This window comes from Panthera tigris, chromosome A2, assembly GCF_018350195.1.
Source record: "Panthera tigris isolate Pti1 chromosome A2, P.tigris_Pti1_mat1.1, whole genome shotgun sequence".
In the NCBI taxonomy this organism is placed as follows: domain Eukaryota; kingdom Metazoa; phylum Chordata; class Mammalia; order Carnivora; family Felidae; genus Panthera; species Panthera tigris.
The window spans coordinates 1878912-1897698 of NC_056661.1; the positions used below are offsets into that span (position 1 = coordinate 1878912).

Genomic DNA, 18787 nt, shown 5'->3' on the forward strand with positions numbered 1-18787 from the left:
AATCAATAGGCAAATCTGTATGTCTCTGGCACCGCGCCAAATGGAAGGCTGGCGATTTGCCCCTCATTTCAGGCCTGGCGGAGCCCTCCGCGCACCTGCCCGACGGCGCGGGCGCGTGTTTGCGGCCGGCGGCTGTGCGCAGCTGCAGGAAGCTTCTCAGTCCTGCGGAGACACCTCCCGCCCGCAGATGGCGCTGTGACTCGACTCGTTGCCCCAGAGGGACGGGGGACCACCCCCCCCCCCCAGCTCCACCCCCGAGCCTCCTGGGACTTGTAGTTCGCGGCTTCGTGGTGCGCAGGCGCACTGCGGAGACCGTCCTGGTTGCGCTCGTCGGGGAGGCGGCGGCAGCGGCGGCAGCGGCGGCGCGGCGTGAGTTAACGGGGCGCAGGGAGGGGGCGGGGGCGCGGGCTCCGGGGGGCGGAGGGAGGCGGCGTCCGGGACCGGCCGCGGCGGGCCCGGGCGGGAGCCGGTGGCGCCCGAGCGGTGCGCCCCGGTTGGCACCTGCGCCCACCCCGGGGTCACCGCGCCTGAAGACGGGTGTTCGGGGCCCTGGGCGGGGGTCCGGCGGGAGGGGCGGCCGAGGCGTTCCCGTGGGCGTTTGCCCTGTCTGTCACTCGAGGCGACGGAGGCCGCCCAGCGCCCAGAATGGCACATCTGACCCTTGCCCGGCGGGGGGGCCCCCAGCGTGAGACCCAGGGGGCGCGCTCTGCTGTGAGGGAGGGGCCGCACTTGAAAGGGAAATGGAATAAACCCTATTTGCTCTTAAAGGCCGAGAGGGGTCGAACGCTCAGACTTGGGAATGTGAATTCACTAGGGCTCCTTGGCTGACCCGGGGTCTCCCCCAGACTATTCTGCCTGCCCCATCCCCCAGGAGACACTTGGCAGTGCTTGCGGTCGTTGGTGGTTGTCATGACGGGGCGGGGCGGTGGGGGGGGCGGCAGTGTTTGGGGGCATGCCCCCGGCATCGAGTGGGTGGGGGCCGGAGATGCTGCTCAGCCCCCTGCAGTGCCCAGGACGGCCCCACCCCAGAGAATGATCCGGCCCCAGTGTCCACAGGGTTGAGGCCGAGACACCCTATGTTAATTATCTGGAAAACCAGTTGAGTCCGATCCCTGCTCACTAGAAACCGGAATAAATCCCCAAAGGGTCAGACAGTAGGAACCAGAGTGACCCCCCCCCACCCCCCCGTGTGTGTATTTAATTGTGTGCAGCCTCCTGGGACCTCCTTAGAGCGGATAATGATGGCACACAAAGTGTCTTGGGGGTGGGTAGACTCCCCTAAACCAGGGAGATCTCACTGGGGAGTGCCTCCGTCCCTAAGGGACCGTGGTGGTATCTAGGAACATCTGTGGTTGTCACCCTGCTGAGCCCTGGGGTGGAGTAGGTGAGGCCAGGGACGCTGCTCAACTCCTCCCAGTGCCCAGAAGAACACCCCCCGCCCGGCCCCGCGAGAACGACCCGAACCGCCGTTCACAATGCTGAGGGGGAGATCCCGACTTAACACTTTATCCTGAGAGGAGTTCCTCATTGGCCTCATCAGGCCCTTCCTGGGGAGAAATGATGAGTTTCTGTGGTTTGAACATTGAAAGGGAAGGTCCCAAGCCATGTGGCACAGGTCTGGGTGAAGGAGGGGGCTGAAGGGACCACTGGCATCTGCCACAAGGTAGGAGGGTCTTCGAACCATCAGACGATGGGAGAGAATTGTTCTGCAGGACCTAGGAAGGGGCTGGGGGACCTGGACCCATTGCCCTGAGCTGTGGCTTCAAGTCCCAAGAGCCGGGGCGCCTGGGGGGCTCAGTGGGCCAAGCCTCTGACCTCCGCTCAGGTCATGATCTCACAGTTCGTGAGTGTGAGCCCCACGTCGGGCTCTGTGCTGACAGCTCGGAGCCTGGAGCCTGTTTCGGATTCTGTCTCCCTCGCTCTCTGCCCCTCCCCCGCTCATGCTCGGTCTCGTTCTGTCTCTCAGACATTAACAAAAATATTTATAAAGTCCCAAGAGCAAAGACGGAAGTTCACGCGGTGTGGGAGGCAGTGGTAGATGCCTTCGGGCGCTCGCCCAGAATCCCCTGCGTGAGGCTCCCTGGCAGCAAGGCTAGGGGGTTGGGGGGGGGGCGGCAAGGAACGCTGCCCCTCTGTTTGCCTCTGGTGTTTGTGAGCGTCCCGGGGCAGACTGGGTGGCTGAAACGCCAGAAGCTTCCTCTTGCACACTCTGGAGGCCAGAAGTCTGAAATCCAGGGTCAGCAGGCCTCCAGGGGAGGACCCTTCCTGCCTCTTCCAGCTCCCTGTGGTCCTTCTCTACGCTTGGGGTCCCTTGGCTTACAGCTGTGTCACTCCAGCCTCTACGTCCATTGTCACACGGCCTTCTTCCTGTGTGTCTGCGTCTCTTTTAAGGACACCAGCCCGTGGCATCGGGCCCACTCTACTCCTCTAGGACTTCATCTCATCTGCGAAGATCCTGCTTGCAAATGGGGTCACCTTCACAGGTACCAGAGGGTCAGGGCTGGAGCGTGTCTTTTAGAGGACCTGATTCAGTGTCATCAGCAGATGTTTCGTCAGGGTGAAGCATGCATGTCCTTGTAAAGACAGGTCTGATGCCCTGGGGGCATGGCTGGGCACAGCCTGCTCCCCTTTGTAGCTGAAGCTACAGGGCAGAGCAAGGCAGGGCCGGCTCTCCGTGAGAACTCTGCATCACTCCGGCTCATCTTCTAGATTTTCAGACTTTTGTTCTACTTTATGTGTTTCATTTCATGAGTGGTTTGTAAAAGAAGTTGCCCTTACAGATCACGTCTTCCTTGGTAATTTCTTTTTTTTTATTAAAAAAAAATTTTTTAATGTTTATTTATTTTTGAGAGAGAGAGAGAGGGAGAGAGAGCATGTGTGAGCCCGCAGGGGAGGGGCAGAGAGAGAGAGAGAGAGGGAGATACAGACTCCGAAGCAGGCTCCAGGCTCCAGCACAGAGCCCGACACGGGGCTCGAACCCATGAACTGTGAGATCATGACCTGAGCCAAAGTCGGACACTTAACCGACTGAGCCACCCAGGCGCCCCTTCCTTGATAATTTAAACAGTTATGGGGCGCCTGGGTGGCTCAGTCGGTTAAGTGTCTTACTTTGACTCAGGTCATGATCTCAGGGTTTGTGAGTTCAAGCCCCAGGTCAGATTCTGTGCTGACCGCTCGGAGCCTGGAGCCTGCTTTGGGTTCTGTGTCTCCCTCTCTCTTTGCCCCTCCCCGGCTCATGCTCTGTCTCTCTCTCTCTTAAAAAAGTAAACATTAAAAAAATTTTTTTCTTAAACAGTTACATGTCCAAAAAAGAAAAAAAAAAAACCAGTTACACATGCTTACTGGAGTTAGCCATGGTATTTTTTTCCAGGTTTGTTAGGTTTATTTTTGGCTAACAGCTTTATTTAGATATAGTCCACAAACCAATTCATTCATTTCAGGTATGCAGTTCAGTGATTTCTCGTGTATTCACAGAGTGGTGCAGTCATCATGTCTGTCTAGTTCTGGAACATTCCATCACCCCAGAAGAAACCCTGTCTCCATCAGCAGTCACCCTCCTTCCCCTAGTCCCCACGAGCCCCCTGCCTGTCCCTGGATGATCCCGTTCTGGACGTTTCACACACCCCGTGTGGCCTCTCGTGTCTCGTTCCCTCCCTGAGCGTCATGTGTTCAGGTCTGACCGCGGGGCAGCGCGTGTGGGCGCCTGGCTCCTGCTCGCGGCTGTGTGATATTCCACCGCGCGGCTGGACCACATTGTGCTTACTCGTTCATCCGTTGATGGGCACTGGGGTTCCTTCCACTCTTCCGCCACCGCGAGTCGTGCCGCCACGCACATTCGTGAACAGGTTTTGGTGTGGACGTGTGTGTTCGTTTCTCTCGGGCAGACGGTAGGAGAGGCATCCCTGGGTCCAGTGGACACTGTGTTTAACCATTTGAGGAACCGCCAGACCGTCTTCCAGGACAGCGACCCACCTCCCAACCCCTTGCTCCAGGGTGGCCATTCCCCCCCCATCCTCACCAACACCTGTTCCTGTCCTGTGGCCTCCAGTTATCCTGCTGGGCGGGAGGGGCCTCCTCACCGTGGGTCTGATTTCCGTGATGACTCATGAGATCGATCATCCTTTCCACGCGGCTTGGTCGTTCGCGTGTCGCCTTTGGACAAGTGCCTGTTCTTTACGGGAGCTCTTTGTTAGGAAGTGAGTCGCCGGCTCTGAAGAGGCGTGCGCGGAGGCCCTGAGTGCCTCGCCGCCGCTCCTCGTGCGTGCTCTCGCCGGCTTCTTCCTTCAGCCTCACCCCAAGGAACCTTGTTCCCTGATCCCCCTTTCCTGGTGGGGAGGCGGCTGTTTTCTTAAACGTTCAGCTTTGACTTAATTCTAGACTCATACAATGTTGCAAAAACGGGGTGGAGTCCCACCCACGCATCACCCAGCTCGCCCCCTTGGCCTGTCTCCTGACAATCACCTAGGATCAAAGCCAGCACGTGGGTATTGACCACCCCCCCCCCCCGCCATGAAAAAAATTTTAATGTTTATTTTTTTGAGAGAGAGCGCGTGTGAACAGGGGAGGGGCAGAGAGAGAGAGAGAGAGATTGAGAGAACCCAAGCAGACCACGCTGTCAGCGCAGAGCTCAAGAGTCGGCTGCTTAACCAACTGAGCCACCCGGGTGCCCCGCCCCCGCCATGAAAATTTCGCAGCAGAGGTGCGTCTGGGTGCTGGGGCTGCACGGCTCCCACAACAGACTAGTCTTCTCCACGTGTCTGTGTCCTAATCCTCTCTTCTTATAAGGACACTGGTTTTACTGGATCTGGGCCCATTCCTAACGACCTCATTTTGACTTAATACCTCTTTAAAGGCCCTATCTTGAAATACAGTTACCGTCTGAGGTCCTGGGGTTGGGACTGGAAGGTATGAATTTGGAGGGGACACAGATTAACCTGTGACAACAGATATATGTGTACAGACATAACGTTGGAGATATTGCGGGTTCGGTTCTGGATGACCGCAGCGAAACAAGTCAGATGAATTGTTTGGTTTCCCAGTGCATGTAAAAGTTATGTTTTCGCCATACTTGTGCAATAGCACTGTATCTCAAAGAACGATGTAGGGGCGCCTGGGTGGCTCAGTCGGTTAAGCCTCCGACTTTGGCTCAGGTCATGATCTTGCGGTTCGTGGGTTTGAGCCCCACGTCGGGCTCCGTGGTGACAGCTCAGAGCCTGGAGCCTGTTTCCAATTCTGTGTCTCCCTCTTTCTCTGACCCTCTCCCGCTCTCTCTCTCTCTCTCTCAAAAATAAACATTAAAAAAATCTCCACTACTTTTTCAAAAATATAAATAAAAGAATGTAAATATCTTAATTTGAAAGTACTTTAACTGCTACAAGATGCTAATCATCATGTGAACTGTCAGCCAGTCATATCACTGGTCACAGATCACCGTAACAACTGTAAGAATAATGAGTGCAGACCCGCCTGGTGGGCTCGGTCAGTTAAGCATCCGACTCTTGGTTTTGGCTCAGGTCATGATCTTGCAGTTTGTGAGATCGAGCCCCACATCGGGCTCTGTGCCGACAGCATGGAGCCTGCTTAGGATTCTCTGTCTCCCTCTCTCTCTCTCTGCCCCTTTTCCTGCACGTGTGCTCTCTCTCTCTCTCAAAATAAATAAAGTTAAAAAAAGATAATGAGTTCGTGAGAATCACCAACGCATGACCCAGGAACACGCGGTGAGCAAATGCTGTTGGAAAAATGGTGCCAACAGGGTGATGCAGGGTTGTCACAGACCTTCAGTCTTAACGCGGTGGCCGTGAAGTGCAATGAAATGAGACATGCCCGTATCTGCCTCTGTTCTGCATGCGTGTAAAAGGATACTTTCTACATTCTCCCCTCCCTGTCCCAAGAACCGATTTGTGCTACCTCAGGGTTAACATCGCCGTAGTGGGAACGCTTCGCCTGATGTTGACATCTCACTGTGGGACATTTATCACAGCCAAGACGTGACCCCCGAGTGGTGCCGCCAGGGGCCGAGAGAGGGGGCTGGGCAACATCAAGTCTCAGTTACGGAAGATGAGCACGTGCGAGAGGGCCGCCGGACGATGTCGTACCTATGGTCAGCAACAGCGCCTTCTACGCTTAAAATTTGTTAAGATAAATCTCCTGTTAAGTGTTCTTACCACACACCGTTTTTAAAAACGTCAACCCACTGGGGCTCCTGAGCGGATCAGTCGGTTAAGCGTCCGACTCTTGATTTCAGCTCAGGTCGTGATCTCGCACTTTGTGAGATCGAGCCCCACGTCAGGCTCTGTACTGACAGCGTGGAGTCTGCTTGGGATTCTCTCTCTCCCTCTCTCTCTGCCCCTCCCCTGCTCGCTCGCTCTCGCGCTCTCTCTCAAAATAAACTTAAACAAAAAAAGACACATCAACCCACCGAGACACCAGCCTTGGTTCAGAATATTAACCAGACTGCAAACTTCATTTAGATTTCACCAGGTTTTCCACTAGCCCAGGACCTTCATTCTGGCCCAGGACTGCATCCGGGGTCCCACGTGACATCTCGCCATCTCGCCATCTCGCCTTGTTTTCTGGGGCTCCTCCAGTGTGACCTTTCCTCAAACTTTCCTGGTTTTGTGTGGCCTCGACGCTTTTGAAGAGCAGTGGCCAGGTGCTTTGTAGAAGGTCCCTTGGACTGAGTTCATCTGATGTTTTCTCATGATTACACTGAGGTTACCTTACACTGAAGGCAGCCCAGAGGTGTCCTGTCACATCAGGGGACATCACAGCAGGCGTCCTGTCACATCGCAGTGACACTGATCTTCATCACTTGGCTAGGGCGGGGTCCGCCAGGTTTCTCCAGGAATAAAGTTCCCCTTCTTCCCTCTATCCGCACTATTTGCAGGAAGCAAGTCACTGAGCGAACCCATGTGGATGGCGCGGGGGAGGGGAGGCTCCGCGTCCTGGAGGGAGGACCATGGAAGAATTTACAGATGCGTTAACACCATGGCGGTAATTAACAAGTATTTTGGAGGTGTGACTTTTCAGCTACCCGATGTCCCGCCTCTCCTTGGAGTGTCCCCAGTAATGACATGTGCATCCGTGGGCCTTGTCTGCGGGGATGATCACCGGGGTGTTCCCATGAAAATCCCATGGTGATTTTCTATTAACAGGGCTGGGTGGTGATTTTTGAAGTTTTCGTCCAGGAATCCAGATCACGCCCATCATAAGTATCCGGTAACTGGCCTCTATTCATTCCTCATGAGTCTGCATGAGAATTTGCGTTTACAAGAGACTTCACGCCTACGACATCACCCAGAGCAGGCCGGTGGCTCACGTGTAGTGAGTGGGGACAGAGCAGGACTGCTCCAGGATGCCACAGCCAGACAGTCCTTCGAGCACGAGAAACAGTTCAGGACCTGTTGCAGTGGGGAAAGACCTCTGGTGCACCTGGGCCCCATCCCCGATGCAGTGTGGACAAGCGGGGGTTTATAGCAAGGGAGTAGGTGGGGGTCAGCAGACGGGCACTTGCCGTGAGGACGCATCACGGGGGATTCTGGCTGAACAGACCTGATAGGATTGCCGCTGCAGGCATTCTGGGTGATCCCCAGCCCCCCCAACCCCCCGCCACCTGGGTGGGGCAGGAGGAAATTGGCCGGATATCCAGGGTGATCAGACACGGGGCGGGGGCTTCGAGCTGAAGTGACTTAGCAGGGCTCTGGCTAAAACAGAGCATCTGAGCTGAACTCAGAAGCCCAGAGGTCAAGGCCTAGTTGGACGGAGGGCTCAGAGAGGCGAGAGAGGGTCCTTGGTGCCACCAGGCAGCACCAGAATCAGCCTGGAAGGGAAGGGAGCCTCCCGGGAGTGTGCAGGGCTCACAGTCCGGCCTGTGCCTTCCGGGTGGGACAGGCGCATCTGGATCCTTCCTGCTGCAGAGCTGGGGTGGTCCGGTAGGAGAGTCCAGGGCAAAGGAGGGGGCCCGGGAGAGGGGCCCCAGGGAGCCGGCTGGGCTGTGGGAAGGCAGAGATGAGTCTGGGAGGCGTCAAGGGTGGGGGCCTGTGGGCTTCGAGGCTGGGAGGTCCTACTGGGTTGAATGGGGTTCCCCACAAAATTCGTGTCCACCCGGAACCTTGGAATGTGAGCTTATCTGGAAACGGGGTCTTTGCAGATGTAATTAGTTAAGATGAGGTCGTATGGGAATGGGTGAGTCTAATCCAACGACTGGCGTCCTTATAAGAAGAGAGACACAGAGTCAGAAGACAGTCACGTGACCACCGAGGCAGAAGCTGGAGGGATGTGACCACAAGCCCAGGGGAAGCTGGAGTCCCAGAACCTGGAAGAGGCAGGAAGGACCCTGTTCTGGGGCTTTGGCCCTGAGACCTTGATCCAATTTCTGGCCTCCTGAACGTGAGAGAATAAATCTCTGCTGTCTTAAGCCCCCAGCATGTGGTCGTTTATTTCAGTGGCCCCAGGACACTTGCACAGACTCCTCTGTGATAGAATTGGTATACTTTGTAAGCTTCCAAGACCTTCAGTATTTTGGTCCATGCATGGGTTAAGGGGCCATTCAGGCCTGTGGCCTCTGTCCTGGCTTCTGTTGACCACACTGTGTGTGTGTGTGTGGGGGGGGGCGGGGACCTGGATTGTGCCAGAGGTGTCCAGGTCCAGGATTTGGGGATCAGGGACAGGGCTGGGCCTGGGCTTCACGGTCCCTTCTCCTCCCGCAGCTCTGCCTGCCCCGGATCCTGCTTTTCCCAAGAGAAGAGGATGGCTGCTGGGTACGTGTCCCCCGGGCCCCAGGTGAGTGGGACCTTCCTCTTCCCCCTGAAAGTGTCCAGTGTGCCCAGAGGACGCACTCCTACAAGAAGTGCATTCCCAGATAGGGAAGGGAGCCCCATTGCTGTGTGGGAGCTCAGGGAGCCTTCCCCGTGAGCGTCTGGGTCCGAGAACCTCTGCTTCTTGTAAGCAGAAGCACAGGCTGGTGTCCAGTGCGTGTTTCCCTGCAAGACAGCTGAGCTTCTGTCCCCGGCAGGGAGCACTTCCCCCACCGCGGCGGGGGGCCGCCTGGGAAGCACCGTCTCGTTACTTCAGTTGTGGTAAAAGATTCACCATCGTAACCTTCTCTAAGCACACAGCTCAGCGGCACCAAGCGCACTCGCGGTGTCGTGCAGCCGCCCCCATCACCCGTCTCCAGAACTTTGCATCTCCCCAGACTGAGACCCTGTCCCCATGAAGCACCAACGCCCCACCCCCTGCCCCACCCCTGGCTCCCACCATCCGCTCTCTTGTCTCTGTGGACGGGACTCCTCTGGGGAGCCCCTGTGAGTGGGGTCACGCGGGACGTGTCCGTCAGTGTCTGGCCTCTGTCACTGCGCACAGTGGCCTCCGGGTCCGTCCACGTGGTGGCAGCCGGCAGGACGTCCTTCCTTCCCGAGGCTGGGCCAGTCTTTGTAAGCCTGGAAGAGCTTTAATGTGTTTAATGTGTTTAATGTGAAGCTGCCTTACAGGCCATGAGCATCAGGACAGCAGGGGTCACCACCCACTGGGACAACACATCTGTGGGGACTGGTAGATGGGGTCCCTGTCCCTTAGCTCTCGGCTTCGGATGACAGCCACGAGTCTGAGAAAGTGATCAGTGTCTGCACCGGAAATATAGGGCCGACTGACAGCTCAGGTTCGGGTGGTCCCTGGGAGAACAGGCCCTTTCCTGTGGACATTTGCAGGTGATCCAAAGGGTCCAGTCAGTGTCCTGGATGTTGTCCTTGTTGGGGCCCCCTGGAGAGGGGTAGTTGATCTGCCCTGGCTCCTGCATGGAAGTCCTGGTCATCGCAGGCACACCCACTTTCAGGCCAGCCTGGTGCTCGCTGAGGCTGGCACAGCCCCCGGGGACACTGTCAGGTTTCAGCTTGGAGCCCACGCCGCCCCCGGGACCTGTGGGGTCAGGGTTCCAAACAAAGCTGTGGCTTGTCCCTCGGCAGCAGGAGAGCTGAGATGCCACGAGGCCAGGCAGGGTCCCTTCTTATCTGTCTTCGTGTTAAGTAAATGGAGCCACCCAGACCTAGGCGGTCAGGCCGGAGGGTCATCACCTGTCCAGGCCACGCAGGATTTCACGGGAGCCCCTTAGCAGCTCAGGCCTGCATCTTTATTTATTTATTTATTAAAAAAAATTTTTTTTTTTAATGTTTGCTTATTTTTGAGAGAGAGAAATACAGAGCGTGAGCAGGGGAGGAGCAGAGAGAGAGGGAGACACAGAATCCAAAGCAGGCTCCAGGCTCCGAGCTGTCAGCACAGAGCCCAGTGTTGGGCTTGAACCCGCGAACTATGAGATCATGACCTGAGCTGAGGTTGGACGCTCAACCGACTGAGCCACCCAGGCGCCTCAGGACTGTGCTTTTTAAAAACGAAACAAAAAAGCCACCTTAACTTCAGCCAGAATGGCCAAAACCAGCCAGCGGGTCCAGCAGGCCTGCTCGCCTGGGGTGGGAGCCATCGCTTTCCAAGTCCATAGGTAACTTTTCCCCTCACGACAGACAGCAGCCCAGCTGCTGGTTCCAGCCAGGACGGCTGCAGTAGCCAGCCAGGCGCCACACATTCGCCATCCCCCCTCCACGTGCCCTTCCTTTGCCCATCGGCGCCCTTGCCACATTTCCCCGCTCGTGCGGATCGGCAGGTGTGGCTTCTGGGTTCTCTGACCGCATCGCTAGCGGACGCCCCGACCGGCGTGAACTACTCAGCCTCACTGCACCCCGTGGAGCGGAAAGCGTGTCTTCCATTTTCCTTCCATTGAGCAGATGAGGAGGCCACGTCCTGGAAAGCCAGTAATACACGTTCGATCCCACAAGCTACCTCTTTCTAGAATAAGCAGGGGGAGATTCTCAAGTGGGAATGTCGCGCTCACAGATCCAAAAGTTGGACTCACCAGTTCAGTAGGAAACGGGCCATGTGTTCCCGCGAGATCTGAGTGCTAGCAGAATCTGACCTCTGGGCTTTGCTCCCTGCTCCCTGTGTATCTCCTGTTGGCCACGGCCTTCGGCCCTCTTGTAAAAAGGTGGGGGGGGCGGCCTTTCTTGAGCAGAATCGATGTGATATTTTAGGAGTTAGTGACCTTCGAGGATGTGGCCGTGGCCTTCTCCCGGGAGGAGTGGGCCTTGCTGGACCCTGCTCAGAAGAGGCTGTACAGAGAGGTGATGCTGGAGACCTACAGGAACCTGGCCGCACTGGGTAAGACCAGCGCCGTGCACGCACCTGCCCATCGGTTCACACGCACGTAGCCTCCGCGGTGTGTCCAGAGCCGTGTTAGGAAGTGGGGGTTGTTGGTGAATAAGGCAGCTGTGTGGCCCCTGCCCTTGTGGGGTGCGTGGTCCACTGGTTTCTTCAACACTGCCAGTGACCCGATTTCTCCCAGAGCTGCTGCCGAGCTGCACATCTCACCTGAGGCTTAGATAATGTCCCCGAGTCCCCTCGGGTACAGAGTCGTCATGAAACATGTTTTTGTATGTGTGGCAAAACATGTATAACATAAAATCTGCCTTTTAAACCATTTTTGGGTATACAATTCAGTGGCAGTAATTACATTCAAAATGTGCAGTCACCCCCACCATCTGTTTCTAGAACTTTGCATCTCCCCAGACTGAGACCCTGCCCCCACAAAGCACTGACTCCCCGCCCTCTGCCCCACCCCTGGCTCCCACCGTCTACTCTCTGTCTCTGTGGACGGGACTCCTCTAGGGACCCCCTAGTGGGGTCACGTGGGACGTGTCCTTCTGTGTCTGGCTTCTGTCACTGCGCACAGTGGCCTCTGGGTCTGTCCACGTGGTGGCAGGTGGCAGGATGTCCTTCCTGTTTATTTTTTATTTATTTAATTTTAAAAGAATGTTTATTTGAGAGGGGGAAGGGCAGAGAGAGAGAGGGGAACAGAGGATCTGAAGTGAGCTCTGTGCTGACAGCAGACAGCAGTTTGTTTGTTTAAATGTTTATTTTTGAGACAATGCGAGAGACAGAGCATGAGCGGCGGAGGGGCAGACAGAGGGAGACCCAGAATCTGAAGCAGGCTCCAGGCTCCGAGCTGTCAGCACGGAGCCCAACGTGGGGCTTGAACCCATGAACCGTGAGATCATGACCTGAGCTGAAGTTGGACGCCTAACCGACTAAGCCTCCCAGGCGCCCCTGCCCTTGGTTTTTTTTTTTTTCATTTTTTTATTTAATTTTTTTTAGATATGGTAACAGGATACTAATGAGGTTAACATTTTAATGTTTATTTAGTTCTCAGACAGAGACAGAGCGTGAACAGGGGAGGGGCAGAGAGAGAGGGAGACACAGAATCCGAAGCAGGCTCCAGGCTCTGAGCTGTCAGCACGGAGCCCGACATGGGGCTCGACCCCACGAACTGGGAGATCATGACCTGAGCCGAAGTCGGACGCTTAACCGACTGAGCCACCCAGGCGCCCCTGCCCTTGGTTTTTAAAGCCGAGTAATATTTCAGTGTGTGGATGGACCCCATTTTATTTATCTGCACATCCACGGGTGGACACTTTGTAGCTGTTGAGAATCATGCTCCCGTGAACACAGATGTGCAAATAGCACTTTGAGTTCCTGCTTTCACCTTTCTCGGGTGCACGCCTAGGGGCGGACTTGCTGGGCCACATGGAGACTCTGTGCTTCCCTTTGTGAGAAACCGCCAGACTGTTTCACCATCGTACCAGCCACACACAAGGATTCCGATTGGCCCACATCCTCTCTAATCCTTATTTTCTGTTTTTGCTTAAAAAAAAAAAAAATTACAGGGCGCCTGGGTGGCTCGGTCGGTGGAGCGTCCGACTTCAGCTCATGTCGTGATCTCGCGGTTCATGAGTTCGAGCCCCACGTCAGCCTTTGTGCTGATAGTGCAGAGCCTGCTTGGGATTCTCTGTCTCCCTTTCTCTCTGCCTTTCCCCTCCTCACACGTGTGTGTGTGTGTGTGTGTGTGTGTGTGTGTGTGTGTTTGTGTGTGTGTGTATTTCAAAAATAAATGAACATTAAAAAAATAATAGCTATCCTAGTAAGTGTGAAATGGTGTTTCACTGTGGTTTTGATTTGCATTTCCCTGATGCCTAATGATGTTGAGCATCTTTCGTGTGCTTGTTGGCCATTTGTAGATCTCCTTGGGGAAATGTGAGAGCCACAAGGTTTCTTTAATTAGTATTTTTTACCGTTTGCTTAGTTTTGAGAGAGAGAGAGAGAGACAGAGCATGAGCAGGGGAGGGGCAGGGAGAGAGGGTGACACAGAATCCCATGCAGGCTCCAGGCTCTGAGCGGTCAGCACAGAGCCCGACGCGGGGCTCGATCCCATGAACCGGGAGATCATGACCTGAGCTGAGATCAAGAGTCGGGTGTTTAACTGACTGAGCCCCCCAGGTGCCCCGAGGTCCGCAAGTTTTTAATTAGGAAAATAAAATCTTCAGCTTGGCCAACACGCCATGTCTCCAGTGTGCTCTTGTCTCTTCCAGAAACCTTGAAGACCCGAAGTGCTGGTGCAGGCATTGAGTTTGGTGCGCTGTCCGCAGCCCAAGCCTCTCAGGCCGCCGGTCCTTCCCCGTGGGTGGGGGGTTCGCTCTTTCTACCAGTGGTGCCTTTCCAGCTGGAGCAAGGAGCAGCTGTGTGGATGGGGGGGGAAGGAACTCCCCAGACCTCCTGTTCAGGTGAGAGCCAGGCGGATACGAGCCACTGAACGGGGGCGGCGTCTTGGGGACTGCAGGTCACGGGTCTCTCCACAGACGCCCTCTTGCATAAGGAGAAGGTTGAGGTCTTTGGTTGCAGTGTCTCAGATACCTTCATTCATTCTCCAGCAGGCTTGTCCTGTGCGCTGGCTTCTACAAGCCTTTGGGTGCAGAGGAAATATATCTCATTTCTTTCTTTTCTTTTTTCTTTTTTTTAATTTTTTTAATGTTTTTTTGAGGGAGGGAGGGAGAGAGAGAGAGTGCGAGCATGAGTGGGGGAGGGGCAGGGAGAGAGGGAGACACAGAATCCGAAACAGGCTCCAGGCTCCGAGCTGTCAGCACAGAGCCCGACGCGGGGCTCGAACCCACGAACTGTGAGATCGTGACCTGAGCCGAAGTCGGACGCTCAACCGACTGAGCCCCCCAGGCGCCCCTCATTGCCTCCTGGAAGCTATTCTACCCGTGTTTCTTGTTACATATGTTCCCTCTCTGCCTTCTTGATAATTCTTTCTCTTTGCCATTCTCATCCCCCCTCCTTTGTAGGGCCATCCCTTCCACATTTACATTCCCCCCCCCCGTTTTCCATCATCGGCAAACTTCTTACACTGCGTCCTGGCCTCGGGAGCTTTTCCTGTTTTCTCCCTGTGTTGAGTGCTGACACTTGAACGCGGATTCACATGTAGCTCATGCATTTTGGAAGTACTTTTGTGCCGCCATTATTAAGTTAAAAGTTTCTTCTCTTCCCCCCTTTCCTCAATTTATTTCAGATTTGGCTGCTATACTGAAAAGCCAAGAGTCATCTTGTAAGAAGGTGGTTTGGGGGGAAGAACCACCCAGTGGTATAGTAAAGCTTCCCAAAGGAGACTGGGGCTGTGGTCAACTTGAGGAGAATCGCGAAGTCCTGCACAGGCTTTGGAGGCAGCTGGCGTACCCCCAGGCGGAGGTGTTTGCTCCAAGGGAGACCACTGCCTGGCATGAGTTTGGGGAAGCCTGTAGTATGAGCTCAGACCTTGCTTTGTCTCAAGGAGGTTCTGTAGAAGAACATTCCCACGACTGTGGTCTAGATATTGAGAGTTTGGTAGCTAATCCATTCTTAAACCATCATCAGATGGCATATACAGATCAGAGACCCTGTGAAGGGAGCGAATGTGGAAAAGACGTCGGCCACAATAGTGCCTTCAGTCAACACAACAGAGCCGCCGAAAGCGGGGAATCATTTCCTCACGGTATGGCTCTCACAACACACAACACAGTGAATACAGCGGGGAAACCCTTTGAATGTCACCACTGCGGGAAAGTGTTTAACCGGAGGCATTCCCTGAGCGAACATCAGAGAATCCATACGGGAGAGAGACCATATGAATGTCAGGAATGTGGGCGAGCCTTTACGCACAGCTCAACCCTCACACGACACTTGAGAACTCATACTGGAGAGAAACCCTATGCGTGCGGCGAGTGTGGGAAAGCCTTCAACAGGATTTCGTCTCTCACCCAACACCAGAGGATTCACACAGGGGAAAAGCCCTACAAATGCAAAGACTGCGGAAAGTCCTTCTGCCAGAGTTCTTACCTGGTCTTGCACAAGAGAACGCATACGGGCGAGAAGCCCTATGAATGTAACGAGTGTGGAAAGGCCTTCAGTGATCGTTCCTCACTTAACCAACACGAGCGGACTCACACCGGTGAGAACCCCTATGAATGTAATCAGTGTGGAAGAGCCTTCAGTCAGAGGTCTTCCCTCGTTAGGCACGAGAGGACTCACACCGGAGAGAAACCGTACGGCTGTAGCGAATGTGGGAAAGCGTTCAGCCAGAGCTCGTCCCTTATCACACATCAGAAAACTCACACCAGTCAGAAAACCTATAAAATAATTGATTGTGGGAAAGCTTTCTATCAGAGCAGCAACCTCATTGGGTTTTAGAGACCACTTGCTGCCTGTAAGGTACCTTTTAGCTCTCTGCTACAGAAGTATGGTTAGATTTTGCCCTTCTGATGGGACTGTTTGAAAAGAAGTAGGCTTCTGCACGTTCTTTTTAAAAAAATTTTTTTAACGTTTATTTATTTTTGAGACAGAGAGAGACAGAGCGTGAACAGGGGAGGGGAAGAGAGAGAGGGAGACACAGAATCTGAAACAGGCTCCAGGCTCTGAGCGGTCAGCACAGAGCCCGACGTGGGGCTCGAACTCACGGACCGCGAGATCGTGACCTGAGCCGAAGTCGGACGCTTAACCGACTGAGCCACCCAGGTGTCCCATGCATGTTCTTGAAGAAAAGCTCCGAGGTCTAGATCTGAGAAGGGACCTTTTAGTGGGGGAAATTGCCATTGAGCTATGCCGAGTGGGGCGTGTCGTTTTGGAAAAGATTGATAAATGTGAACAGCAATGTGGAAAGGGATTTTGCTGAGAATCGTCATACTAATTTAGTTGTTGAAACAGAATACCTTTTGTTTCAAAATTCAGTATTAAAAAAATGTTTATTATGGGAAGAGATGCTAGCAAGAGAGGGGCAGAAAAAGACGGGGAGAGAGAGAGTGAGAGAGAGAGAGAGAGGGGGAGAGAATGAGAATCCCAAGCAGGCTCCGTGCTGTCAGTGCAGAGCCTGACATGGGACTCGATTCCACAAACCCTGAGATCATAACCTGAGCTGAAATCAAGAGTCAGATATTCAACCAACAAAGCCACCCAGGTGCCCCATCAAAATTCAGTATTTTTTAATGTTTATTTTTGAAAGAGAGAGAGAGAGAGACAGAGCATGAGTGGGGGGAGGGGCAGAGAGAGAGGGAGACACAGAATCAGAAACAGGTTCCAGGCTCCAGGCTCTGAGCTGTCAGCACAGAGCCCGACGCAGGGCTCGAGCCCACCAACCACGAGATCACGACCTGAGCCGAAGTTGGACGCTTAACCAACTGAGCCACCCAGGTGCCCCCATATTCAGTACTTTTGTTTCAATAGTCTGTTTCAGTATTTTACTTAGTCATCCTGCCCCTGTCGGTCCCTTAGCTAGGTGCTAACTTGTTTCGTGCCCGGCTGTGTCAACACAGAACGTGTGCTAACACGGAAAGAGCTTTGGGCGCACAGTGAAAAATAAAGCGTGCAAAATGGTACGTGTGACTCCGTCCGGTGTATTCTGAACATGTACATAAACGGACAAAGGCTGGGCAGAGATGTGGAGGAAGTGGACAGAGTTTGTTTGTCAGAGTTACCTGATGATGTGTGGTTTCCTGCCTTTTGTCATTTTGTCTGGCGTTGCTATAATCGTTTTGACGGTAGGTAGAAATCAAACGACCCCAAGGGATACCGGGTTTCTTTGATCAGGATTGCCGATGCCATGGTGGGGAGGGTGCAGTGCAGTCGGTCTCGGGACGGGGGGCAGGGGAGCAGCCTTTGACAGCTTGGGAGAAATCCCACCTGCGAGGCGGACTCGCCTGAGTGGAGACCGAGAGCTCTGATGTGCACCAGCACCAGCGTCACCTGTTTCCAGCCCTTGTATGTGGTTCATCGTTGACTCTCACCAAGCCCAAGAGGTAGTAGCTGTTCACCTGCCGACACTACAAAAGGGCAAACAGAAATAAGGGAGCTTGTCCAGAGTCAGACGACTAGACGGTGCCGGACCCAGGATTTGAACCGGAACGACCTGTACAAGGGCCCATGCCCCATTTGGATGCAGGGGGACTGTGCTTTCTAAATTCTCCCTTGGAAGTCATTTGACCTTTGTCTAGATCTTCCCCTTTCTCTGCTGCTGATGAGGAAGGTTGCCTGTCGGGTCTCCTCTGACCTAAGTGGTACCTGATCACGTCGTTTGTCACTGCCTTTCTCTAAAGTAGGGATCCCTCATCTGGGGTCTGTGTAGACCCTACTGGGCTGATGGATACGTTTCTTTAAGGGCTCCACGAACAGTCTTGTGCTCGACGCAGGATGTATGTTGGGGCATAGCGCGTCATCTGGGGAAGCATCTGTAGCTTTCATCCAGTTCTGAGGGCTGGCTGACGTCGGGGTGTCACAAGCGCAGTGTTTTCCGGCCTCTATCCCTTGCTCCCTCCGACAGTTGTTGGGAACTCCTTGTGCTAGGTGGCTGTGCATAAGGTGGATGAGGTGTGTGCCCTCCTGCACATATATTCGAGGAGTGGGGAAGCGGGACGGCCTCGTCAGTTGTGATGTGTGCAGTCACCCAAGTGTGTCTCAGAAAGGTCCTGTGATTGGTTAAATACTCTAGTGTATCCATATTGATATATATTTTTTTTATGTTTATTTTTGAGAGAGACAGAGCATGAGCTGAGCAGGGGCAGAGAGAGACGGAGACACAGAATCCGAAGCAGGCTCCAGGCTCTGAGCTGTCAGTACAGAGCTTGACGCAGGGCTCGAACCCACGAACCATGAGATCATGACCTGAGCCGAAGTCTGGTGCTTAACCGACTGAGCCACCCAGGTGCCCATATATATATATTTTTTTAATGTTTATTTTTGAGAGGGAGAGCACAAGCAGGATACAGGCAGAGAGAGGGAGAGAGAGAGAATCCCAGGCAGGCTCTGTGCCATCAGCATAGAGCCCGACACAGGGCTTGATCCCACAAATCATGAGATCATGACCTGAGCCAAAATCAAGAGTTGGACGATTAACCGACTGAGCCGCCCAGGTGCCCCCCATCTTGATATTCAGAGGATCCCCCTGCTAGGTTTTCATTTTGCAGTGAACTCTGCTCATTGTATAGCCAGATCCATGATGGAGTGAGGGGCAGGGACAGATGTGAAATCGCTAACCAAATACTTTAAATAATTACAGATTTTGGTAGTGCTCTTGGGGACGTAAACAGGATGATGCCGTGATAGATAAAAAGAGAGTGACTAACCTCGGGGCCTTTCTGACAACCTGATATTTAATTTGAAATGTGAGTCACTGGAGCTTCCAAGGTGAGGATTTTAACCAGAGGAAGCTTTCGTTTAGCTTTGTTGTCACATATTTCAAAACTATTTAGAGGGGCACCTGGCTGGCTCAGTTAGTAGAGTGTGTGACTCTTGATCTCAAGGTTGTGAGATTATGGACACGGAGCCCATTAGGAAAAATATTTACAACATTTTTTTTTTTATTTATCTCACTCAAAGTATTTTGAGAGAG

At 54.0% G+C, this 18787-nt stretch overlaps 1 protein-coding gene across 1 annotated transcript; it reads left to right on the plus strand.

The window, feature by feature from the left end:
- Positions 1 to 343: 343 nt before the first annotated feature.
- LOC102964188 (zinc finger protein 554) lies at positions 344 to 15772 on the plus strand. Its single transcript, XM_042977703.1, has 5 exons — positions 344 to 369; positions 8709 to 8781; positions 11076 to 11202; positions 13467 to 13658; positions 14444 to 15772. Exons 2-5 carry the CDS (start codon positions 8749 to 8751, stop codon positions 15595 to 15597), a joined length of 1506 nt encoding a protein of 501 aa, XP_042833637.1. The 5' UTR covers positions 344 to 369; positions 8709 to 8748; the 3' UTR covers positions 15598 to 15772.
- Positions 15773 to 18787: the final 3015 nt, after the last annotated feature.